At 45.6% G+C, this 26247-nt stretch overlaps 2 protein-coding genes across 7 annotated transcripts in view; both read left to right on the plus strand.

Moving 5' to 3' along the window:
* Positions 1-534: 534 nt before the first annotated feature.
* On the plus strand, positions 535-9688 carry LOC135255790 (uncharacterized). 4 transcript variants are annotated; one of them, XM_064337414.1, is made up of 7 exons: positions 535-952; positions 1553-1617; positions 1956-2109; positions 2717-3070; positions 3356-3676; positions 4718-5011; positions 6432-9688. In XM_064337414.1, exons 3-7 carry the CDS (start codon positions 2067-2069, stop codon positions 6551-6553), a joined length of 1134 nt encoding a protein of 377 aa, XP_064193484.1. In that variant the 5' UTR covers positions 535-952; positions 1553-1617; positions 1956-2066; the 3' UTR covers positions 6554-9688. The 4 variants fall into 4 exon arrangements, with proteins under 4 accessions (XP_064193484.1, XP_064193482.1, XP_064193485.1 ...); XM_064337412.1 differs by having other exon boundaries at positions 535-835; XM_064337415.1 differs by lacking the exon at positions 1553-1617.
* Positions 9689-18357: 8669 nt separating this feature from the next.
* necab2 (N-terminal EF-hand calcium binding protein 2) overlaps positions 18358-26247 on the plus strand; it is a 156007-nt gene continuing 148117 nt past the window's right edge. Inside the window, exon 1 of one of the 3 annotated variants that reach the window (XM_064337427.1) lies at positions 18358-18712. In XM_064337427.1, the coding sequence (XP_064193497.1) occupies positions 18395-18712 (318 nt within the window). In that variant the 5' untranslated portion in view covers positions 18358-18394. The remainder of the gene's footprint in view (positions 18713-26247) is intronic. The other 2 variants (XM_064337426.1, XM_064337425.1) reach the window with 2 other exon arrangements.

Consider the following 26247-nt stretch of genomic DNA (forward strand, 5'->3'; position numbering starts at 1 on the left):
CTACTGCGCCGCATAACATACAAGTTTGATTTGAAGTTATTATGAAAATAAATTGGTTTGCCGCTGCATATTTTCAAACATGGCGGGTAATGGCGGAAAATAAATACAACACAAATGCTACGAGTACTCGACCAATCAGAAATGTTCAGCGCTGCAAACTCCACCCAAAAGGTTCCTGTACTTTCGGAAAGTACTACCCCCCGAGCAGGAACGTTTTGGGGGGTAAAACAAAGCCCCCAGAACTAAATTTAGACCCTAGTTCCTGCGGTGGAAACGCACTGAGTTCCTCAAAAGGTTCCTAGTTCCGGGGTATAGTTCCTGCGGTGGAAACGCGGCTTTGAGCAGGTGCATAAATGTTTACAAAAATTAAAAAGCCTATCACTGAAACTTGAAAAATGTTAACACCTGCACATTGCAACTGATCTCCCTTCACCCTGTAAGCACAATCAACACACGGTGTGTGTGTGTGTGTGCGCGCGCGCGCGTTTGTGTTATTTACAGCGTTTCTCGAGTCTTGCGGGGGGTGGCGGGAGATGTCTCTTCTCTGTATTCCCGCATTTTTGGTTCATTGACACATTTATATTTCAAAACATGAACATTTTTTTTAAAACTCTACATTCCCGATTAAATGTTATTATATGGGATCCAGCTGTTTCATGTATTTAAAATGTCGGAAACGTAAACGGTAAAAGTTTAAGGATTGGAAAAGCGCACAACTGGGCGTCACAGGGCGCGTGTCCGGGTACTGCGTTGCGCTTGCTCAAGTGGGCTAAACGAAAGTAAAAATGAAAGTGGTAAATGCATCTACTCTAATCCGGGAAAGAAAAACGCATCTGTAAGTAGCAAATATGCCCTATTGATTAACATTTCACACGATTATAGGTGAGTGGATTGAAGTCGGTGATTTTATCTAAAAGCGTATCTGCGTCCTAAAATGACCCAAAATTGCAACGTAAGTGTCGTCAGCTTTTTTTTTTCTTTTTTTTTTCATCAGAACACACACAATGTACACGTAAAAGGCCTCACGTCATAAATACTGAAACTAGCTGGTTTAGGCAGTCTTACAAACCAAATTTTTCGAGCGCTAAACTATGGGGGTTTGAGCAAAGCGTCATAAACTCGTGGCTGACACTGTTCGTTGCAAGGTCAGGGGCTCGGACAGCCTATGTGACGTGGTCCCGGCGAAATACTCCTCTAACCGCGGGACCATAGGAAAGGCGAGTGCCGAAAGTGTTGAAGGCTGTTTTTATTTATTTATTTATTTATTTATTTACATATTAGCATGTAGCACATCATACACTGACCGGTAGACTAACTACGAAAAACGAAATGATCAATATATACTGCAGGCTTGTTTCTCTTCATTTTTAAAAAACTCTCTCCCATTATATACCCAATATATTATATATAGGTGTTACTATAGGCTACAATGCAATAACAAAAAGTGTTATTGAAATAATGGGTACACTTGAACAAACTTAAACTTAAATATCTTACCACTGCATTGTGAACTTTTTCCATCTCACGTTTGCTCGCATGTTTTAACATCCAGGGAGATATACAACACAGCCGCTGTGTGATATCAGTTCAGAGAACTCTTCACTCTAAAGTAGTCCAGTAAGTACATACTATATGCCTACTGTGTTAAACTAGTTAAAAACCAGAACAGTGGACTTTACTAGTACCATGTAATGTATTTTACTAGTATTTTTTTTTTTTTTTTTTGCAAAGAAACTTGCTTCAATAGTTCTTGTTTCCCTGCCAGTGAGGTATTTTTTATTTTTTTTAATTTTTGTTGAATTAATGAACACACTAACAAATGACAAAATAAATAAATAAACACACAGGGGCCGATTCTGTGAGTATGCAGGTTTTTATGTCCATTGTAACAACAGTAATTCTGGTCATAAATAATTTCCTTCTGTTTTTTTAAAATTTTTATTATTATTACACAGGTAAGGAAACTACAGGATTCTCTCCAGTGCACCATGCTTAAATGAGTGGACAGTCTGTGTCACCGTTCTGACAAGGCACACTGACTCCCAGTGCCGCATGTTACTCTACCCATGGCTCTGAAGTCTATCGCGCTGGTTTCGTTGTTCCTCTTGGGTAAGTTAACGGGTAGTTGCACTCGCTGTTTCAGCCTGACTCGCCTGCCTACTGTACTGACATACTCAGGAGTTAGCAGACGCTGTCTCATCGAGGGTGCGTTCAAACCTACATTGTAGTCCTTGAGCAAGAATCTAACCAATTTGCTTAGTCGATAGAGGACAATTGCTAAGTCCTTGGAAAACATGCGCATTTTACCATGCGTCAATTTACTGCACAATTTTGTACAGGTGTGACCCGTGGCCTCGCTAGGGCTGGGGACACCCGGTGCAGTCACCCGATGTTGTCGACCACGGTGGGGGGGGCGGGGGCAGGTGCTGTTGGATGTTGTCGACCGGGGAGGGAGGTGCTGTTGGATGTTGTCGACCAGGGTTCGTAACAACGCATTATGTAAAAACATCACATCATGTAAGAACTCCACAAAACGTAATACATTTTCACTTCAGTATGTAATAACACCCGCACTTTGTGATAAGCTGCCATATTACGTCTGCTAAATGCCTGTAATGTAATGTGATTATGGAAGACACCATCATAATAAATAATCTCTCTCTCTCTCTCTCCCTCTCTCTCTCTCTCTGTCCCTCTCTCTCTCTTTCTCTATCAGTTCTGTCAGTTTCACATGCAGTGCCCTCGCGTTCCACTTTTAAACGAACATTCGGGGCCTCTGTCACTTTGCCCTGTGATGGGTCGGCGTTCAGGGGGACCCCTGAGGACCAGCTGGACGTCCTGTGGCGGACGTCCGACGGGAGAAAAGTGGCTCACTACTCCGGCGGGATTCACAGAGTGGGCGTTCCCTTCGAGGGGCGAGTCACGTTCCCCACGGAGCTGATTAGGGCCGGAGACTTCGCCCTCACCCTGGGCGCCCTTGCGTTCGGCGACGAGGACTCGTACCAGTGCGTGTGGAGCGAGGGTCAGGGCGGCGAGAAGCTGCTCAACGACGTGACGCTCGTCATTTTGGGTAAGACCTGCCTTCGTAGCTGTGATGACGATGTCGAGATTTTCTGACTCCGGTGTGAGTAAAACGATGTTCTTTTCAATGCTAATGCTAAACTTCTCTCTCTCTCTCTCTCCACTCTCCTCACGCACACTCCCTCCTCACTCCTAACACACAACACAATAACACACATCACCACAAAAATCACTGCACATAAAACAACACAAAAATCACTCGCACACACATACACACACAAACACACACAAAAATTCCGCACACACACATACACACACACACGCAAAAACACAGCCCCCCCCTTCTCAAATTCTCAGTCCGTGTCCGCGGGGGACCCGGTCGCCCTGCCCTGCTACGGCCGCGTGACCGGAAGGGCGCCTGACGATAAGCTCTTCGTCCGGTGGCAAAAAGGCGGCGCCCTCGTACTCCAGCTCAGCAACGGGGAGTTCACGTACGGCAGCACGTTCACGGAGCGTGCCTCCGTGTCCCTAGACGCGGTGCGGCGGGGCAACTTCTCCCTGTCCCTCAGTGTCACGGGTCCGGCCGACGAGGGGACCTACGAATGCTCTGCTGAGAGGAGCCAAACTGGCACGTCACTCAGTCTCGAAGTCAAAGGTAAGTCACACGTTTCACGTCTTCCAGTTAGCTTTCCGGCTGTCATTCAAGTGGCTCGTGCAGCATTTTTAATCTGGCATTCAGACAATATAAGATCAGATAATAATTCCCTTATAATAATAAGCCCTCTCCGTGTCAGTTGATATGTGAGAGGTGCTGTGGCACAAAGATGAAACACAGTGGCCATTTTGTGCCACAGATTCTCCATGTCAGTTGATATGTGAGAGGTGCTGTGGCACAAAGGTGAAACACAGTGGCCATTTTGTGCCACAGATTCTCCATGTCAGTTGATATGTGAGAGGTGCTTGGCACAAAGGTGAGACACAGTGGCCATTTTGTGCCACAGATTCTCCATGTCAGTTGATATGTGAGAGGTGCTGTGGCACAAAGGTGAAACACAGTGGCCATTTTGTGCCACAGATTCTCCATGTCAGTTGATATGTGAGAGGTGCTGTGGCACAAAGGTGTGAAACCAGTGATGCCATTTTACCACAATTCCCTGTAGTATGTGTGTTGCGCACAAAGGCTAAAAAGTTTGCTATTTTGTGAAGTTGTTCATTGTCGTTTATATAATGTGGGATGCTTGTGCAAAAGGTGCAAAACACAGTGACTATTTTGGCCACATCATGTCAGTTGATACGTGAGAGGTGCTGTGGCACAAAATGGCCACTGTGTTTCACCTGGGTGGATGCTTCATATTTAACCTCCTTTCACTGTAGTATGTTTTAGCAGCACAGAAAGGCACTATATAAATAGCTTCTGCTTTTATTTTGATTATTTGTTGTTGTTATATTTTGTTTTATACTACAAATCGTGGTGTTTTATGCTTTTTAAAATATATGCACATATATATACATATATATATTTGGACACCATAATGATTTTTATACTTGAGGTAAAACCTGTCGATGAACAGATAACATCATAGGGCCGTTTTTAAATAGTGTTCTAGGGCAGCGCTTTTTGCTAATATCGGTACTGTGAGAACTTATTATTTGCGGCCATGTCTGATCTCTCTCTCTCTCTCTCTCCTTTTTTCAGATCATCACACCAGTGTCATTGTTGAACATGGCATGACCTTCAACATCGGTGTGCCCAGGGTCCCGGCGAAAGTGCTCTTCTTAAAAGAGGACACTGACGTCCTTGTGTGTAAGGCGTTAGTGGACTACGCCAAATGCGAAGCGGACTACAACGGCCGGGTGGGGTACAAGGAGGGCACTCTCCAGTTGCGCGATGTCAAGCCCAGCGACGAAGGGAGGTACACGGTGAGGGCGGACTACGATGACATCATCGTCAAAGAGGTCCGCCTCGAGGTCGCCACCGCTTTACCTCGAGGTACTTTGCTGACGTCATCGAGCACTTCCAACACCTTTCGTTTATTTATTATTGCTCAGATTATTATTATTATTGGAAGAAGAAAAAGAGCAGACGGTCCGCCCTGTGGTTTCATTTTTTCTTTTTTTAATTATTCAGATGAAGGGAAAAACAAAGGGGTGTGTGTGGATGGGCCCCATGGTCTGGTATCTGTTAAGGCACAGCGTGTGGATGGGCCCCATGGTCTGGTATCTGTTAAGGCACAGTGTGTGGATGGGCCCCATGGTCTGGTATCTGTTAAGGCTCTGTTCCAGTGTGTGGATGGGCCCCATGGTCTGGTATCTGTTAAGGCACAGTGTGTGGATGGGCCCCATGGTCTGGTATCTGTTAAGGCTCTGTTCCAGTGTGTGGATGGGCCCCATGGTCTGGTACCTGTTAAGGCACAGTGTGTGGATGGGCCCCATGGTCTGGTATCTGTTAAGGCTCTGTTCCAGTGTGTGGATGGGCCCCATGGTCTGGTATCTGTTAAGGCACAGTGTGTGGATGGGCCCCATGGTCTGGTATCTGTTAAGGCTCTGTTCCAGTGTGTGGATGGGCCCCATGGTCTGGTACCTGTTAAGGCACAGTGTGTGGATGGGCCCCATGGTCTGGTATCGTTAAGCTCTGTTCAGTGTGTGATGGCCCATGGTCTGGTACCTGTTAAGGCCAGTGTGTGGATGGGCCCCATGGTCTGGTACCTGTTGAGGCTCTGTTCCAGTGTGTGGATGGGCCCCATGATCTGTATCTGTTAAGGCACAGTTTGTGGATGGACCCCATGGTCTGGTATCTGTTAAGGCTCTGTTCCAGTGTGTGGATGGGCCCCATGGTCTGGTACCTGTTAAGGCTCTGTTCCAGTGTGTGGATGGGCCCCATGGTCTGTATCTGTTAAGGCTCTGTTCCAGTGTGTGGATGGGCCTCATGGTCTGGTATCTGTTAAGGCACAGTGTGTGGATGGGCCCCATGGTCTGGTACCTGTTAAGGCACAGCGTGTGGATGGGCCCCATGGTCTGGTACCTGTTAAGGCACAGCGTGTGGATGGGCCCCATGGTCTGTACCTTTAAGGCCAGCGTGTGATGGGCCCATGTCTGGTACCTGTTAAGGCACAGCGTGTGGATGGGCCCCATGGTCTGGTACCTGTTAAGGCACAGCGTGTGGATGGGCTCCATGGTCTGGTATCTGTTAAGGCTCTGTTCCAGTGTGTGGATGGGCCCCATAGTCTGGTACCTGTTAAGGCACAGCGTGTGGATGGGCCCTGTGGTTCCGCACATAATTCGGACCACGCCAGTGCCGAAAAATTGCCGAAGAATGTCCCGTTGCGTTTCTTTATTCATTTTTGTGTGTTTTTATAGATGTGCTAATTACTGATCGTACCTTTCCTGTTCACCCCCCCCCCCCTCTCCAGGACTTTATGGATTCACACTGATCGTGTCGGTATGTTTGCTGGCGCTGGTGATGAGGAAGCTGAAATATGGTCCCAAACAGATGCTTGGAATTTTCGCACATTGCGTCAACCAGATGAAGTAACCCCTCACCTTTCAACTGATTTCCATTGCCTTATTGAACGTTGAAAGTTGGTCCTTCACCATGAAAGGAGACCAAAGAGATTCTTGCGCATTGTTTCGTAGGATTTTTGCACTTTATTTAATGCAGGTGACTGCCGAAATAGAAGCGACGCTAACCACATTAACACCTCTATGTAAAGTTCTTGATGGACTGTTCTTGATGAAACTGCGACTGCACATGCCCTAGATTGATATTTGCAGTCAGCTGGTTCAGTGTTGCTAGACTGTGTTGCCTTGCATCGGGCACCAATGTTTGAGGAGTATGTGCCTTCAACCACAGCTGCCCCTAGTTGACGACGACTCGCCTCTTCAGGCTGCACCTCTCCCCATCCCTCCCTTCCTCCCTGTAGTCTCCAATTGAATGTGGAAGCCTAGGTTTGTAGCTAGGTAATCTTAGTTTATTTTAGTCATTGCACTCGTGCCTACTTAATTATTGCTTGTATTATTTGCATAGACTGCTTTGTTGCTGCTTTTGGTTGTGTTGATCAGATTAACCTACAGGGTCCAAGTTAAACTACGCGGTCGCTCCCCTGCACTTGGAACTGTACTTCCCCTCTAGGGTTTTCGACACACTTGTTCCTGGTTATGGTTATGCGCTTTGTTGTACGTCGCTCTGGATAAGAGCGTCTGCCAAACGCCTGTAATGCAATGTAATGCAATGTCTCTCCATCACACTTCCATGCCAACATCGCTAGCAACATCGCCTTATGAAATTCAGTTCAAAAAGTCTTAGTCACTGAAGCTCCAGCCAAACATACCCCAACAACCTGCCCTCTTTCAGAGTCTCTGAAACCTCATCTTCCCTTGGAAGCCAACTGATTAGGCAGCTGGGCATGCCCAAGTTTTTAAAAAAAAATATTCACATCAAGGAGCATGCTGGGATGTTATTTGTTTAATTAACTCAGGAACCACACCTATGTGGAATCACCTTCTTTCAGTATACTTTGTAGGCCTCTTATACTCAAACATTTCCTTTATTTGGGCAGTTACCTGTGTATGCATACATGTGTTTAGGGACTCAATAAAGATGATTTAGGCCACCTGGGGTCTACAGAGTTTTCCATGTAGACTGGAGAGCATCCAGCACTGTGCTGTGCCTGAGCACTGATGAATCCTGATGTCATCTTCAAGCGGGTCTGGAACATAGACGAAATGAGTCTCAGTCTGTAGTGAGTACATGGACATTGTGGCAATCCAAGCCTGATATATACATGGAGATACATGTGATGCCGTACAGTGCATTGTCCAAGCTGGCCTGAAAGTTCTTAACACTGCTGATTGGTTCGCGGTCACTGGTCACGTGGTTCCGCCTTGAACAGAAGACCAGGATGAGAAGACCAAGGGGTTTTCACTCTGATCTGGTGAAGAACAGTGACTTTGTTTCTGCTGATTCTGCTGCAGTGTAACCTCGACCAAGGCCCATCTCTTCAATTGCTGTGTAAATGGATTGTGTGTACGGTAAAGGATGTAAGCTATGTGGGTCCCTCTGGATGACAGTGTCTGCTAAATGCTGCAGTGTAATGTCATGTGACCATGATTGATGTTGTCAGTGTCATTCAATGCCACTAACAGGGACACCCAGAATGCTTTTGTGTGTTGCTGAAAAGGGTAAGTAACTTGTCCATGCACCCCGGTGTGGCCCCTTCTCCGGAAGAGCCATCCAGCGGCCCAAAAAATAGCTTTCTTTCCCCAAAGTTTTTTTCCCCTTCACCTCTCTCCGTTTTAGTTGGAAACAAACTTTTTCATTCTTGGCGTGAGGGACTTTATTAGCACTGAGTATTTATTTATTTATTTTTTTTAAACAACAACAAATAAATGAACTAGTTCCTTCTTTTCCCAGGGAAACTAAAAGGCCCAGTTATCAGCTTTATAATGCAGACACGCTCACGAGAATTAGAAGGGCCTGAGATTCAATCAACAATTTGTTGTGAACTTTGACTTCCAATTAAAATCAAGAATTTTTTTTTCTTCTTCACAAACATAGTTTGGCAAGATCAGCCAATTTCAGTAAAAAACTGAACAGTGAAGAAAATGTGTTAACGCTTGCGTTTGCTTGCAACTCACGCAAGGCGCCAACCAGCTCGCGAGATAACGTGAGATCAGACGAGATGAGGGTTCCGCCCCATTGCATTGTGGGACAGGAGTCCTCAAAATGCCTTCATTAGATTTGGGCTTCATTTACAGAAGAACAAGTGTTGATTTACTACAAGTCAAGGATCTGTGTGGATAATGAAATCATCTCCAATGCCATGTGGGTGTTACAGCAGAGAGTAGCCAGCCTGTCATAGAGGTCGGTCATGGAAATCCATTCTGTAGTGTTTTCAAATGACTGTCAACTGGAGTCACCTACAGCCACTTAAATCTCAATAATGTGCTGTTGACCTTTTTTGACTGTTGATGTATTGGAAAAAATGTACTCATTATACAGTATCTGGAGGCCCTCAAATCTATTTTTAAATGCCTGCCAATTATATTTTGTTCAATAATACATTCTGTTGATTATAGATTCATATATATCAGTATGAGACTGAAGTGGCAATAATTGGTATATTCTACAATATATATTTTTTTATTCCATGCCTTTATCAGTACACATAACAATGTTGTACATCTTAAAGGTTTTTTTTAAGGCAGTAGTATATTTTAATATCACTAGCGTGGGCAGATTAATTCTGAAAGCATTATCAGAAATGCATTGCGTTGTCACAAACTCAAGATGGCAAATCAAAAACGTTGAAATTGTGGCTGTCCATATATGGAAGAATATATTTCTGTGAGGAGAATGCGCATAGGATGTGTGATTATGTACAATGTAACTGTGGTGATGATGGTTTATTTGTCAAATAGCTGTAGAATTGTTTTATATTTTGCTCCTTGCTTCTTTTTAGTCATTTATTTGTCCCTGTTAACTTGTCATATTGATTTTTCATATGAATCGTGTGTGTGTGTGTGTGTGTGATGCATCACGGGATTTCTGGGAGAACCTTTTAAAATGGATTGATGAAGGTTGTCTACATTTTCCTGGTGAAGGAACTGATAACTTTCAGGTCAGCATCTTTGATTATTTATTGACGGAATAAATTGATTGTTTTCTGGATCATGTGCTTAAGTGTGTGTCCTGGTCTTCAAAAAACTATGAATTTTCCAATCCTCCTTAAAAATAAGATTGTATATTAAATGTAAAAATAACAGCACTTTCAGAACAGTAAAGGGTGCGACCATTGTCTTACTCTACGCTCCCTCAGTACTGTACTGGTGAAAATCTATGCAACTATGAAGGAAACTGAAGCAGTTAGTTAAAACTTTTTTCTTGGATGCCCAGTGAGCAAAAGCCAGAATCTAGACGTCTATGTTCCCTGGGTGTGGACTGCTTTATTCTTTCATTTTGAACAGTGATTGGTTGCCTACGTTTTGATTGACTGTGGGGCCAGTCTTGGGTCAGCTGGCAGGCGGAGCGGATCTAATCTGGATGGACCGTAGAGGTGCGTAGGTAGTCCAGGTGAGTCATCAGAAGGTGAGGAAAGGTGGTGAACCCATCTGGCGTCTCGATTCTGGGGCTGGTCCCTCATTTCATTTTGGGGGGGTGGGGGGGGGGGGGGGGGGGGTGGGAGGGGGGGCAGTATCTGTAGGAAAGAAGGTGGAGCCATGAGGCTGGAGTGTTGGCTTCAGTGTTCAGGTCAAAGTCAAACCCCCCACCCCCTCCCAAAAAAAAAAAAAATTCTCAGTACATTCTATCCATGGAATCATCCTCTGAATGTGATTGGCCACACAGTCCTGCACATTTCTGCCTGCACTTTGACACCCCCTGGCCACTACTGCGAAAGAGACCAGACCTGCCTGGTTAAACAGCAGTCAAAGATGAAATGAGGCATGCATGGGGGACTCGTGGCTGAGGGCCAGAGATGGCGGTAAGATAGCCTTTCAACTGGCGATCCGTGTGTGGGCTGCGAAGGGCAGGATTTGGCGGGAGAATAGACGATGAGGCGACGGGAGAGAACCAGCTGGCGGAGGAGCGCGAGGCAGATGACGGGCGCCAGTCAGGAGGGCGGCCCAAAGGGAGCCGGCGCCAGCGGGCCGGGGCTAAAGTTCGGGACGCGAGCGCTGTCCTCTGCGCTCCCCCCCGGCACAGGAGCGGCAGCCGTGGGTCACGCCCATTGGCCACGCCCATCGGCCACGCCCATCGGTCACGCCCATCGGTCACGCCACAGACACGCTCTGCGGTTGCGAGCGACGGAAGCTCGCCGCTCAGCTGGAACGGACCAAAGCGCCAGGCCCTTCCGTTTCTGTCCGTTTACAGTTACAGGCTGCAGTTCTGACTTCAGGCCACTAGAGGGGGGCAGAGAGTCGGGGAGAGGCTTTTTGAGCTTGGGCTGGATTCAGGTCGCAGAGCGTTTCTGAGCAGGAAGGAGCCACCGAGCGCCTCCGTGTTCGATAGATTCCCCTCGGGGGTTTTATTGGCGGCCGTTGCCACGGCAATGTCTCAGGTCCAATTTTTTTAGGGCACGGTGGATTCTGGGTTCTGAACAATTCATTGTATGCACATAACCGATACCTGTATAAAAATAAACCAACAGCTTGTTATTGAATGGGTGCAGTATTGCCACTGAATATAATTTCTCCCGTGGAAGTCGCAGAGATAAGTTCATTTGCGTGAGGATTTTTCCTGCTGGAGTTCTGTGAAAGCTTCACAATATCGAAGCATCATTACCAATAAAAAGCTAGATCGGTGCGTGCATGTTCATGCATTTCTGCATGCAGGAGTGTGTGAGTGTGCACGTGTGTGTGTTGTGTGCAAGCGGATGTGTGTGTGGGAGTGTGCACATTATGTGCTTTGTGTGTGTGTGAATTGCAGATTTTTTTGCTGAGTTTGTGAAAGCTTGCACATATCGAGATCAGTACATAAAAAGAGATAGTGGTGATGTTCATGTTGCTGCATGAGGCGTGTGTTGTGCACGATGTGTGTGTTGCAGCGCATGTGTGTGTGGGAGGCACATTATGTGCGTTGTGTGTGTGAATGCGTATGCGTGTTTGTGCATGCATGTGTGTGTGCGCGAGCGAGAGAGAGACAGACAGAGAGAATGTGTGTGTGTGTGTGTGTGTGTGCGCGAGCGAGAGAGACAGAGAGAATGTGTGTGTGTGTGTGTGTGTGTGTGCGTGTTTGTGCATGCATGTGTGTGTATGCGTGCGTGAGCGAGAGAGAGACAGACAGAGAGATTGTGTGTGTGTGTGTGTGTGTGTGCGCGAGCGAGAGAGAGACAGAGAGAATGTGTGTGTGTGTGTGTGTGTGTGCGCGAGCGAGAGAGAGACAGAGAGAAGTGTGTGTGTGTGTGTGTGTGTGTGTGTGTGCATACCTAGGAAAGCAGAGCCCTTTTAATCAGCGCGCTCGCTCTGCGCTAGCGAGCGTCTGTTTGAGCTGCGCTCGCCGTGCCTCTCGTCTGAAGGCAGGGATGCGTTTGAATAGGAGAGCCTGTGGCTGGCTGTCAGAGACTCAGGCCTTTAAATAGGTCCTCCCGCTTCCATCCACCAGGAGATATAATCATCGCCTCCCCTCCCTCCGACGAGCCGAGCCGAGCGCCGCTAGCATCTCCGATCGCTCGCGCCGCAGGGGCCTCACCCGCTTCAGACGATGCTCCAGCGTTGCAGAAACGTTGAGAGAAGGTTTATTTGTTTTCGAACGGGGGGGCGGGGGTGGGGGGGGGGGGGAGAGGCACTGAAAAGGCAAAGGCCTCATCTGCCAGGCTCAGAGGCTCCTCAGTGGCTCCTGAAAAAACGCTCTTTCAACGTTTCCTGAACGTATTTTAGTAATTCAGGCGTTTTAAACACGAGAGAACTGCATTCTAAGACAGCTTTTCTCTGAAGAACGTGCTCAGTACTGATAGTTTTTTTTGTTTGTTTAGTGTTGGGTTGGAAGGAGATGTTGGTGGTTTAGTACCTGCAGTGTGTGTGTGTGTGTGTGTGGGGGGGGGGGGGGTAGGTGGGATGGGGAGGGAGAGATTAGGGTCACTAGCTGTCCACCCCCCTGGATCAACCCCTGATGAAGGAGGTGTTTTTTGGGGCCTCATGGCTGATGAGAGGTAACAGAGCTATGGTAGGCCCAACCCCCACCCCTCGCCCCTCGCCCCCACCCACACCCCCCCCCCCCCACCCCGCATTTCCCTTCTGGATCTGGGCTGTTAGATCACAGAAGAGCTGGTGGCTGTGGCACTAGAAAAACTCCACAGATAATGAGCAAAACAAAGAGATTTTTTTTTTGCATTTGTTTTTCCCCATGTGTGAGACAGTAAGAGAGAGAGAGCGAGGTGAAGGCAACCATATTGTGTGTGTATGTGTGTGTGTGTGTGTGTGAGAGAGAGAGATGGGGAAAAGAAAGACAGAGTGAGAGTGAGAGGCAAACATATTGTGTGTGTGTGTGTGTGTGTGTGCGTGTGCATTTGTGTGTGTGTGCGTGTGTGTGCGTGTTTGTGTGTGTGTAAGTGTGATACAGAAAGACTGAGATACGGTCGAAGGCAGTTTGTATCTGTGCATACAGTACTAATGTGAGAGAGAAGCAATGATTTTAATGGTGCGTGTTTGTCCATATGTGAGAGGTGGTGAGGTGAAGAATTTGTTAGTATGAGAAAATACCGAGAGGTAGAGAAAAGGATAGAAAGACACAGCTATACGAATCGCTGAAGGTACGGCAACTGCCTGAAAGGGCAGCTTGTGGTAAATGGTAAATGGACTGCGTTTATATAGCGCATTTTCCAGCAACTACAGCACAACGCATGCCTCTCATTCACCCAGGTCATTCACAGTAACGTCAGAGCGTGTGGCCGTGAGAACGCTAACAATATCAGCGCACGTGACAGAGAGGAGTTCCGAGGCCCTCTTCTTACAGGAGCCAAATATTGAAAAAAAGATGCTTTATTAAACCTATATTAAATTGCCAGATCCATGTCAGAGAAGTATCGAAGTGAGAACATGTTCTGGAAGCATAAAAAGGCACTTACTACCTGTGCGCAGTTGCAAAACAGCCTTCCTTGACCTGTTCAATTTACAATCTAAGCATTTATTTGAAAGATTTTAACCAAAGCCACTTTACAGAAGCTGCATTTAAAATGAAAGAAAGGCGATTGTTCAGAACCTATTTGAAAATTGACCCTGCCCAGTGTGTGTTCAACTGTATTGTAATTTACTCATTCACTTCATGCGACGAGGATGCGGCGGAAATATCGTTTTTTCTCTGAAAGGAACAAGTCCCCATCTTTCCTTTCAAGCTCATGTCTTCTGCGGAAGGCTCCCTGAAAGTGCTCGCGGTCGCGAGTGACAGACGGGAACCGTTGAAGACGTCTCCGTGAAAGACGAGTTTCAGAAATGATTTTTTTTTTCCACGGCCGTCCTCGCAGCCCGGCAGTGCGCGTTGACAGCGGCGTGACGCCGATGCCGGACCTTTTCCGATTCCGCCCTCCCACGCGGTCGCGAGGAGGGAGTCACAAACGCCATTAGCCATTTGTCATTCGCCTGTCTCTGCTCCCCGAACCTACATTGGTTTTTATAATCGAAATTCAAGTGCGGAGGACCAACAAAAAAAGAAAAAAGATAGAAAGAAAAAAGAAAATCCCCTTTCTCTTTAGCTGTCGCTGTGAACGCGACTCGAGTAGTTGTTATTTTGCGGCCGCTGAGTGTGTCAATTGGATGCTGATTGGCCGTTGTCAAGTAACGGTAATCAAGACAAATGGAGTTCTAACGGGAGAGAAACCTGCTCTATTCCTACAATACACACATATACAATCTTCCTCTCCGCCCTCCCTCCTGCTATTATAATTTCCTTGGGTCACAGTGACACGGCCACTTTCCATGAGCAGCGATTTGCAAACAGGGAGACAGGGAGACAGACAGCAATAAATGTCTTTGCTGGCAGTGGAGCCTGTATTTTACGATCGCGCACTAATTCTCCAAACTAATCATCACGAGCTGAACGCTTAATTGAAAAGCAATTCAATTATACATTCAGTATAGGCTTGTTGGCTAGATTTGGTGTGCTACGCCCATGTACTGCACAGAGATAATTATGTGCTGCAAAAAGAATATATTACATGCAGTAAGACATGGTGATTGCCATTTTCTGATTTGTCTTGTACTTGGGTTATTGCCAAAGATTAGTGGATGTGAAAGTGTACACACACTACATATTCACCTCACACATACTGTACGAAACTCTCTATCCTAGACATTCAATCTCACACACACACACACACACACACACACACTCAACTCAAACATACAAACCGCTCTATCCTATACACACACACACAGTAATAACCTCATAAATACAAACCTCTCTATCCTAGATACACACACACACACAAATTCACGCATGCACACACACATATACTACATTTTCACCGCACACATACAAACCTCTCTATCCTAGACACACACACACACGCGCGCGCGCAGCGATGTCTTTGTGAATAAGTCAGAAGTCTCATGAATAATGAAGCATCTCTTAAGGCTTTACTGTAGGTACAATAGAGAAGCGTGGCTGTGCTGCGTGTATACTGCAACGCTGAGGTAGCAGGCTTCAGGACTGCCTTCCAGGACGGCGGCTCCATTACCCAAGCTGCGATGCTGCAGCTCCCGTATAACAAACACAACAATTACCTTCATTAGACTCAACTGCTCACGGATAACTGTCGCCCGAGAGAACCTGCATTGTACAGAAACGGAGCTGGTAAAAAAATAACTTCCACAGCACAGTTGCATTTGCCCAGTAAATAAATCAGATGTAGAAATGAGACTTCTTCTCTGCTGGAGCAACCGCTAATAAAGAATTTACGCGACGTTCATGTAGCCAGCAGATGCACATTTTTTTGCAGAGTGACTTACAGTTTTTGGAGAACGGAAGTGGATTCACGTGATTTATTTGAGTAATTTTGCGAGGATTTTCGGGCCTTTCCCCCCCCCCCCCGAAACATGGCGGATCAGAACACATTAGGAAACGGTTGAACATCTATAATCTGAAGCGGGTCCCTTCTCAAAAGAAGCTGTGTTTAGCTTGAATGTTCAGGTAAAAATTATATTTGTAATATTGGTTTTTAGTTTCAGCTTTTTAAACAAAAACAAGCCAGATCAAACCATCCATAATCTATACCTGCTTATCCTGGGCAGGGTCGCCGGGGGGGTGCTGGAGCCTATCCCAGCATGCATTGAGCAAGAAGCAGGACAACACCCCGGACAGGTCACCAATCTTTAGCAGGGCACACACTCATACTTATGGGCAATTTAGAGTCTCCAGTAAGCCAACCTGCATGTCTTTGGACTGTGGGAGGAAACCGGAGTACCCAGAGGAAACCCATGTAGACACAGGATGAACGTAGGCATATCAAGATTTAGTTAATTTGATCACACAGCCCTTGCATATGGTTACTCAAACACCACAGCAACGGGACAGTACGGTGTTTGTTGTGCAAGTGGCTCTAGTCAAACTGGGTGATAGATCACCAGGATCAGGCTTGAAGACCACTGCCTCAAGAACGATAGGATTTCATGACCTTTATCTGGTACTTATCCTTTGGAATAGCCCTTAAATACTTATATCAATACCACTGTGTGACTATGGGGAGGCTTGTCCCCGATCCAATTAAACCGAGTGCATCTTGGCTGGTGTTAGTTAATCACCATTGTGAGGGGGCAGAACACGAAATGCCTTAATGTCACCAACTTAAATGTCACCTCTGGCTTGCGTTCAGTGCAGCTCCACGGGTCTTAATGAGATATGTTTAAAAGCGACAACTGGCGCAGCATCGATTTGTCTGTTTTTTTTTTTTCTTCTTTTTTTTCTTCAAGTACGATAAAAGAATGAAAAAAAAAAATTGAATTTGTTATTGTTTGTAGTACATTATTTAAATCTCTTAAAGACAGCCGGGGCTATGCCAGAGGTCTTTATTCTGCACAGAGGGTTCAAGATGTTTTTCGGTTTATATATACCGTAGGCTTCATACTGAGCCATCCATAATGTCTCCAAATCACACGTGGATAAAGTGCAGATTATCAGCTCTTATTTAAGGGTATTTTATACACTTTGGTTTTACCATGTAGCAATTACAGCACTTTTTATACATACTGTAGTCTCTTCATTTCAGGGCTGCATAATGTTTGGGACAAATGGCTGCAAAACGTGTTTCTGATGAGTCAGACGGGTTCAGTTGTTTCCATAGTGCTGGTATAAGAGAGTTTTCAGCATCTAGTCTGGATTCTAGGCGCTTGGTTGCCTTTGGAGTCTGTTATTAGTGTTTGTCAACATGAGGACCACTGTTGTGCCAATGAAAGTCAAAGAAGCCATGATGAGCCTGAGAGATAAGGCAAAAACAGCCAGAAACGTCAGACAAACCTTAGGCTAACCAAGATCAACTGTTTGGAACATCATTAAGAAGAAAAGAGAGCACCGGTGAGCTCAGTAATCACAACGGGCCTGGTAGGCCAGGGACCTCTACAAGTGATGACAGACAAATTCTCGCCATAATGGGAAAAAAAAAAGCCACAAACGCCTGTCTGACAAATCAGAACCGCTCTTCAGGAGGCGAGGCATGGACGTGGCAATGACCACTGTCCAAAGAAGACATCACAAACAGAATTACAGAGGCAGCACTGCAAGATGCAAACCACTAGTCAGCTGCAGATTGCAGTTTGCTAAGAAATACCTACAAAGAGCCAGCAGAGATCTGCAAAAAAAAGTCTTGTGGACAGATGAGACCAAGATTCACTTGTATCAGAGGGATGGCAAGAGCAAAGTGTGCAGGCCAAAGGGAACTGCCTAAGATCCGAAACACCCCCAATCATCTGTGAAACGTGGTGGTGGGGGTGTTATGGTTTGGGCACGCACGGCTGCCGCAGGTACTGGCTCACTTGTCTTCAGTGATGGTGTAACTGCTGACAGCAGCAGGGGAATGAATTCTGAAGTGTACCGAAGCATCGTAACTGCTCAACTTCAAGCAAATTGGACGACACTTCATCCTACAGCTAGAAAATGATCCCAAACATACTCCTAAAGTAACAACTGAGTTTTTCAAAGCCAAAAAAAAATTGACAATTCTTGGCTGGCCCAGTCGTTCACCGTAACTGAATCTAGTTGAACATACTATGTTTCATCTGCTGAAGAGAAAGACTTTAGGCAACAAGCCCCCGAAACAAGCAGGAGCTGAAGATGGCTGCAATACAGGCCTCACAAAGTATCAAGAGAATAGACCTCAGCAGCCGCTCTACGGGCCGCAGGCTTCAAGCAGTCATTGCATGTAAAGAATGTGTTACATGAATTTGAATACGCAAAGGAAGTTCCAAACATGACCACTTTCATTTACATAACATTAATGTGTCCCAAACGTTATGGTTTCCTGAAATGGGGGGCTATATATATTCAAAAGTGCTATCATTTCACTGATTGCAAATCTAAAATTGTGGAGTACAGAACCGAATCAAGAAAATAATGTCTTTGTCCCAAACATTATGGAGCTCACTGTATATAAGCAGTCCTGGACTCACAAAGGTTTAGCGTGTTGGATCTGAATCGTCAAACTTGTCGAATTAATGTTTTCACGCTCGTTTCTATTTGAGTTGGTAAAAAAATAAAACTTCAATATATGGATCCACTCTCCTATAAGACTACGATCCATACCCCCAACCTCCCCCCCCCCACCCCCCCAACTTTTGCAGGGTGTGGAAAGGGGAGAGGTGTGTTTTGGGGGGTGTGAGCGGGGTGATGATGTAAGCGAGGAGGGAGGGGATGCCCCCATAGCGCTCAGCATGAACGCTCCGTGGCAAAAGGATGTGCGAGCAAGCAGCGCGCTACTGCAGGGACGGTGTCCACAAACTCCTCCACAAAGAACAACCCAAACTCCGGGCGCAGGACAGCAAAGAACAACCCAAACCAGGAGCCCGGGACAGCGAGACAGCGACGGCTGCACAGTCCGGCAACAGCGGCGCCCAGCCGGGTGGAATTGACGGGCTCGTCCGCTGGATAGTTACCAAGATGAGCGACAACAAAAGCATCTCTTCCCGGGAATACGCGAAGGAGGAGGCGGCAGTAGCCCAGGAGCAGTTTTTCGCCCCGGAGCCGCGAAAAGGCATCTCCGTGATATTGGATGTAGGTACTGCATAGCTGATCACACCTCGTTAATTGTTTGCATTAATAACGGCGATATATGTTTACGTGTTCACGGCGGCATGCCACTAAAATGTTCTCCGCAATACGACGTTTACAGTGCGCAGAGGTGTTTCACTCGGATAAAAATGAAATAAAGAAGGGAAGTTCAGTCGAAAGCAGATTCTGTGCACCTGTTTCAGTAGGTGGCCATTATGGCAGTGCGTAACTGTGAAGTTATTGAAATGTCGGTGGTTCGATAAAAAGTAAACATTAAGAAACTTCGACCCCGGTTTCGTGTTTGTTGCATCGACTGAGGAAAAAAGGCAGAATCTCACGTCTAATAAACCAGCAGGCTATGTGCGACGGACTAACAGTGAACGTCTTACAGAGCCTCACAATTCGGACGTATTTCACACCGGCGCAAAAGCGAAAATCAGGCGCTTTCGCACGGCTATGTCCGCGCGCAGTTTCAAATTAAAACGAAATCCGTTTGACTGGGCGGGCGGACAGCTCGTGAGAGCGAAGACCTCAGAATTGGCTCACTGGCTGAACGCGTCAAATCATTGCAGTTATTTTACTGTAACGCGTTTATCTGACACCTCGGGAGATTGCACTGCGCACCATTTCGAAACGAGCAGCATTTTCTGATATATTTATTTCTATTCTACTTTTAATTATTTATTAGGGACATTGGGTTTTTCATTGCCCGCGGCACTTACAATGTGCTGTAGCCTTCCTATGCCACGTCTCAGCAGTATTGATTAAATGGGTCGAAGAGTTGCCTCTGTCTTTTTATCGGCGCGTGATAATTATCTGTATCTGCCGATTCTGTCTCAAGAGATCGAGATTTTTGAGAGCAAAATATATAAAGGGAGACTGAATTAAAAGTAGGTCATTAAAAAAAAATTCTTAATACTTTAAAAGCCGTGCACTGAAAGTTGATCGAATTCTCAGTTTCAAGATCTGGGTGAAAACGCCACCTGGTAGTGGTAGAATGAAAGGCGTGAAGGCTGATTTGATGGCGACAAGACAACTGCTTCTGCCGAGAGTGGGTGACTGTAACAGTGTTTCAATGAAGCACCTGAGAGCGCAGGTGTTTCCCGCGGATCTGATTTCCTGCCTCCGTCGTGTCTGGCGGATTCCATTAACAGCCGCGGCCGCATCGATGTCAAACAAAACAAAACATTTTTTTTTCTATAACTCCCACACACATCTACTTACTTGATCGAGATTCTTATGTTTGCAGTGTTTCCCAATAATTCATTCATCGTCTATTTCTCTGATTATAATTGTTACCACTGCCTTGGGTCACCTGTAAATTAATTCGAAAGCACATTCAGTCAGGGTTTTCGATTTTATTTATTAATCTGAATAGCAAATTTTTAGTACATTATACACAAATCACTTCCAGCAATGGCAACTATTGAAACGGAAGCATGAAACGCCAACAATTTGCATATGGTTAATCGTTCTGCAGAGCTCTAGAATGAGCACGAGACAGTTGCTGTTCTATAACTGTTGGCGGTGAAGGACTGGTAATCAGACCAGAGTCTAAGTGTCAGAGCGCTCACTTAATTCATTTTAAAAGCAGGAGAAGGGGAAGAAAAAAGCTTGCTGTAAAACGTAAGTTCGGGCGGTTATCCGTTGTCCAAAGCCAACTTTAATTCAATTTTTCGCACATCGTAACGTTTCAGGGGAGACAAATCTTTTTTCCCCTAATTGAATTTAAGCACCATACATCACAGATAGATTTAGCTGAGTAGAGAACAGTTCGGGATACTCTTCTGTCTGCTCAGTTCTTTCGTTTTTGGATGGCACCGAGGAGAGGGGCAAGCAATCATTCTGCTGGCAGCAAACGGACGCCTAAAAGTCATTGCGTCAGCAGCATAGCCCTCAAGCCTCTTAAAATTACGCGTATTCTTTTTGCAGGGGACCCAAGTAAATTTCATTTCAGCCCGTAACTACAAACGGATGGTTGCTTTAAATTTATGAAACGTTGGCAGGGGATGCAGGGCTGTACAGTAAGCAGTGCCCTTGCGATCTATGGGATCCATTAATCTCGTGGAATGCTTGCAATATTGATTTTTTAAACTTCTGACGTGTCAATATCCCTGGCAGCCACTGTGAATTTTATGAACAGTGAAATATTTGTTTATACATTGATCACTAATACGTGGCACCTTTTAAAAAAAAAAGAAAAGCCCACGAAAATTCTTGCCTTTGCAGTTCAAAATTCCCTTATGCCGTCATGGAGAAATATTGTAATATTTAATGCATGTCCTGCACATTGCTCATTCTACCGAGCTCGAGTTTGTGGTTGACTGTAGTTGTTATCCACCTTCGACTTCTTAATTTTTAATCAAGGGTGTATCAAGAGGATCTAAAGGCTGTTATGTTCATCTGATTAAGACTGTGGCCATCAGATTGCTGTTTTCATAACATTTGATTGCCCTGAGCTCTGCTCTCCCTCCTGCTCTTTCAACAGTAGAGGCAAGCAAACTTCATGCATTCTTAATGAGCCAGTGACAATGGGGGGTGGGGTGTGGGGGGGGGGGGTGGACGAAGGAGGCTTGTGAGTACAAGCCCTGGCTGAGAGACCGGGAGAGAGAGAGAGGGGGAGGGGGAGAGGGAGAGAGAGACTTACTTGTATTAGTTTATATTGTGGCCAAATGCCAAATGTAGCATTAATATCCATATGATCATGCTGTCAATTGCATTCAGGTAATCTTTACAACATGGCATCTGTAACCGAATCCACACCTCTGACTAAACAACTTCTTTCATTTCTGAGTTGAGTTTTGCCTCTCTGAGAACACCAGCCAATCGGCAGGGTTGCGAAACGGTGTGCCATCAGTTGATGAAATGTTCTCGCAATGTAAGCAACGGTGCCATCGAACAGCCTATTTATCTGCAAAGGCCTCACTTAACCCTTTAAGGTGTGAGATCACAAATATATGAGCAGTAATGTTCTGCACTGAACATTCTAGTGCTGATGTAACAATCACTGCTGGCAATTGAAAGCGATGTTCTAGAACACGGACGTTTTTTCAAATAAACGTTTGTCTTCAAAGGGTTAAACAGTCTTAAGTGGGTAAGTGGTCTGACTCTCACGTGGCTCTATGAAGTGGGCAGTCTCCAGCTTCCTTCAGACCAACTATTTATTATGAAGAGGAATAGACTAGCGTCCAACAGCCAGGACAATCGCACAGGAAAACAAGGAGGGTCCTTACCTGGGGATTCAAGTGTGACAAACCCTGTCCTGTCCTCCCCCCCCCGAAAACACAGGGACACTGCTCGTTCCCTCCCTTCGTTAAATGAGCTTATTAGCGCAGAGCTTTACGCGCTCCAGAGTCTGGAACCCTGTGAGGATCCCTTTTTTTCCTTTTTTTGCCTCTGCATAAACGCATTTCTGCCCGGCCAGGGTTATGTCTCTGTTGACTCTGTACAGATTTGGGAAACGCACGGAATTCCACAGGCTCATTCGCGCTAGACGCGCAGAGGGTTCGACATCTGCGAGCCCATCGCCTTGTGCACCCCCCCCCACCCCCCCCCCCACCCCCCGCATTGACAGATTGCTGAAGATGATCTGTTTCCTCGTCCCTGAGGTCCATGACTGCTCTCTTGCGTTCAGCCCGGTCGATAACGGCTTCCTCTGTGGCGGTCACTTCAGATTTTTCATCTGGCGGCGCCCCCTTCGAGTGAAAAATCGGCGATCGGCAAGTGATCGAGCGCTTCCTCCGCTGTTCTTGGCCGTATCTCAAACGGTGACACATGCTTGTGAGACAGTGGTGTCATTCCAGATGGCATTTCTTTTTACTGAGTGGACTTATTAAGCAGTGGAAGTGAGTGCAGCCTCTGTCTAGCAAACAAGCAGCCAAAATTGTAAACAGTCGGCTGTTTCTTTGTCTGTCCCTCTTCTTAACGATGTAGTAGAACTATTGTGATGTCACAGAACACGGTGATACACTGTTGCAAATTCACTAGCTGCTGGAATTTCTGTGAATAGAGCTTGTTACCTTGACAATGTCTTTGTCTTTCCCAACTCGGAAGTTTCTTCCACCATGGGCTCCCTTGGCAGGTTTCCAAACCTTTTTTTCCCATGGGGAATTTTGTTTTCTGTGGTGAACATAAGCCTGAGAGGGTTTCACGTTTTTGCTCTACGAGATAAATTACACCCGCTGATATCTCAACAGTGAATTTTGAAGCTGTTATGTGCTTTCAAAAAGTAAGCTGCTAACAAGTTGCTGTATTGAAACTACAACGGTTGTCGCGTGCAGGCGGGCTAGTATGGAAACTTGAGTGGCGGCTGCCAGAATGCGACCATTGTTGTAGTTTCAGTGTGGCGACTTGTTAGCAACATACTTTTTCAAAGCACAAATCAGTTTCGAATTTCACGGTTGAGACATTAATGGGTGTAATTTGTCTCATAGAACAAAACCTGAAACTGCCTCAGGCTTACGTGAACCACAGACCTTATTTTCGGCGGAAAACGAAAATCCCTACGGAAAAAAAAAAACGCATTGGAAGTCTGCCGAAGGGAAAAAATAGGAACTCACTTTCGTGTTTTTGGACTACAAACTGTGACACTCTAGACAATGGTTTTACGTACAGTCCCCACGAATGCAGTGCAGCTACATTTGGGTTATTTTAAGACTTTGACTGTGTTTTCATATCCGGTTCAATGGTGTCATTATGTCTGACGAGTGGTTGGGCAATAAAATATTTCATTATGTAAATACACACAGGGGTGCTCTACACCTGTATCTTCCTGGAGGCAAGATTTTTTTATTTATAGACCAAAGATTTACACAATTTATTTATTGAACAATGTATGCCTAAGATATATCGTATGAGTTTTGGTAGATGCCATCTTAAAGGGATAGCTCACTGTCTGGGTTTTATATTGAATATATAAAATTTTATATTATATATTGTTTTAGTTTTAGTATATGTTTTTGTTTGGCCCAGACAGTTTTTGTGTGCGATGGAGGATATTTTAGGTAATTGTCTGATGTTGCTGAGAAATGTCTGATGACCAGCCAATTTGTACAGGGGCATTCTGGGATTTGTAGTCCATAGAAAAAATACACTTGAAGTAACTCCAAAGCTGCTTGCACAGTGGTATTATGTACCCAGAGGCTGTAGATAGGAACGGCAGTGTGTGTGGATGCAGACCAGGGCACACGGATCAAAGGACTTAGAGCATAGGCATTGTGGGCCACATTTGGTGCCCAGTCCTCCAGCTGGATAGCCCAGATGTCCAGTATGTAGGTATATGGGTTGCTGTCATGGTTACGGATGCTTTGTGTGCAACTGTTAGATAAAGAGACTGAGGAGTGGATGCTCATGCATGCCCCATTCTTCCCATCAATAAGTCAATAATTGGAAGAAAGGCAAGAAAGAGAGAGAGAGGTAATCAATGGTGGAATATGTTGATGAAGTACTCGCTCTTTGGATTCTTGCCCTAGAGGAAATACAGAAATTAATCCTCATGTTTATTCCTGGTGTGTGTGTATGTGTGTGTGTGTGTGAGGGGGGTTATTTGGTGTAGCACTGGGTTTTTATTAGAAGCTGATGTTTGGTGTAGCACTGGGTTTTTATAAGAAGATGATGTTTGGTGTAGCACAGGGGTTTTATAAGAAGATGATGTTTGGTGTAGCACTGGGTTTTTATAAGAAGATGATGTTTGGTGTAGCACTGGGTTTTTATTAGAAGCTGATGTTTGGTGTAGCACAGGGGTTTTATAAGAAGATGATGTTTGGTGTAGCACTGGGTTTTTATAAGAAGGTGATGTTTGGTGTAGCACTGGGTTTTTATGAGAAGCTGATGTTTGGTGTAGCACTGGGTTTTTATTAGAAGCTGATGTTTGGTGTAGCACTGGGTTTTTATTAGAAGCTGATGTTTGGTGTAGCACTGGGTTTTTATGAGAAGCTGATGTTTGGTGTAGCACTGGGTTTTTATTAGAAGCTGATGTTTGGTGTAGCACTGGGTTTTTATGAGAAGCTGATGTTTGGTGTAGCACTGGGTTTTTATGAGAAGATGATGTTTGGTGTAGCACTGGGTTTTTATGAGAAGCTGATGTTTGGTGTAGCACTGGGTTTTTATGAGAAGATGATGTTTGGTGTAGCACTGGGTTTTTATAAGAAGATGATGTTTGGTGTAGCACTGGGTTTTTATAAGAAGATGATGTTTGGTGTAGCACTGGGTTTTTATGAGAAGCTGATGTTTGGAGCAGCACTGGGGGTTGAGGCAGATTGACGGGGATGCGATTTGCAGTGAGGAATGTTTGCCTGTGGAGAGGAATTAAGCGCCTTTGGTCTTGGCGTGACAGGAAAACCAGTGGTTGCGAGGGCCTGGTGCTGGCCTCCAGATGAAAGCTGCTCCTGGTGAGTGTGATGTCATTAAGGTAGGAATTATTAATGCAGGTTTTCACCCTTTCGAATTCTGCCTCCCTGCACTTTTATGAATTAATACACATTGGATTTAATGATGTGAGAAATTACCCTGGCGCCGAATGATAAATGCACTCGATTCACAAAATTGCAGGATTAGACAGACCTGGATTTAATTGGAGGTTTTTATTTCCAAATTAGTTTGTCGTTAAATGCCAATTTCCATCAAACGTTAACCCGCTTTAATGAATGTTGAAGGGCGTGCAGTTAAACAAAAGCATTGACTCAAAATGGCAGAAAGCAAAGCTAATAGACGTGACTTAAGTCAGTGTGATGACTGAAATTAGCGCCTGGCGTTGACGTTATTAAATGGGCAATTTCATGGTGCGGAACGAGAACGGCTGATTTTGGAACATCGACGGATTTCTTCCGTTCAATTGTTTGTGGTTCTGAGTGAAGCACTTTGACGATGTCATAACATGTGTATAACATCACACGCATGTCATCAGGGTCCATGAGAACAAACTGAGGCTTTACCACCACTGTGATATGTACATAAGTGTAAAATTATTTGTAATTATGTAAAGATGACTTTAAATTGCCCATAGGCGTGAGTGTGTGAGTGAATGTTGTGTGTGTGTGCCCTGCGATAAATTGTCGACCTGTCCTGGACGCATTCCTGCCTGTCACCCAATGCATGCTGGGATAGGCTCCAGCACCCCCCTAGCCAGGATAGGCGGGTCTTGATAATAGATGGATGGATGGTTATAAAGATGTCCCCAGTCACGGAGGGGTGGTGAAAGGGCCCCAAAAAAAAGAGGAACAAACTGGGTTACTCTCCGCGTGTATCTGACACGGATTCCTTCCACTGTCACAGAGCAGGCTGCCTCTCCTCTGGCCTGATGGACGATCCATTTTTAAAAAGGACGGTCCCTCTCAAGCCGACGTGACCCATTTTCAAACCCCCCTGCGTGATGCTTTCGATCTCTGGACCTAGGCTTCCTGAACGTCTCTTGCGGCGCTGCCGCTCCATTTGACGATGAAGAACGAGGACGGGGTCCCCCACCTCGGCTTCCGTTCTCTCCAGCTTCCCCCCTCCCCCTCCCTTCCCTTTGCGTTTCCTTTTTTTCTCGATCTTGGCAG

The sequence above is a fragment of the Anguilla rostrata genome, chromosome 5 (genome assembly GCF_018555375.3).
Source record: "Anguilla rostrata isolate EN2019 chromosome 5, ASM1855537v3, whole genome shotgun sequence".
Classification (NCBI taxonomy): Eukaryota; Metazoa; Chordata; class Actinopteri; order Anguilliformes; family Anguillidae; genus Anguilla; species Anguilla rostrata.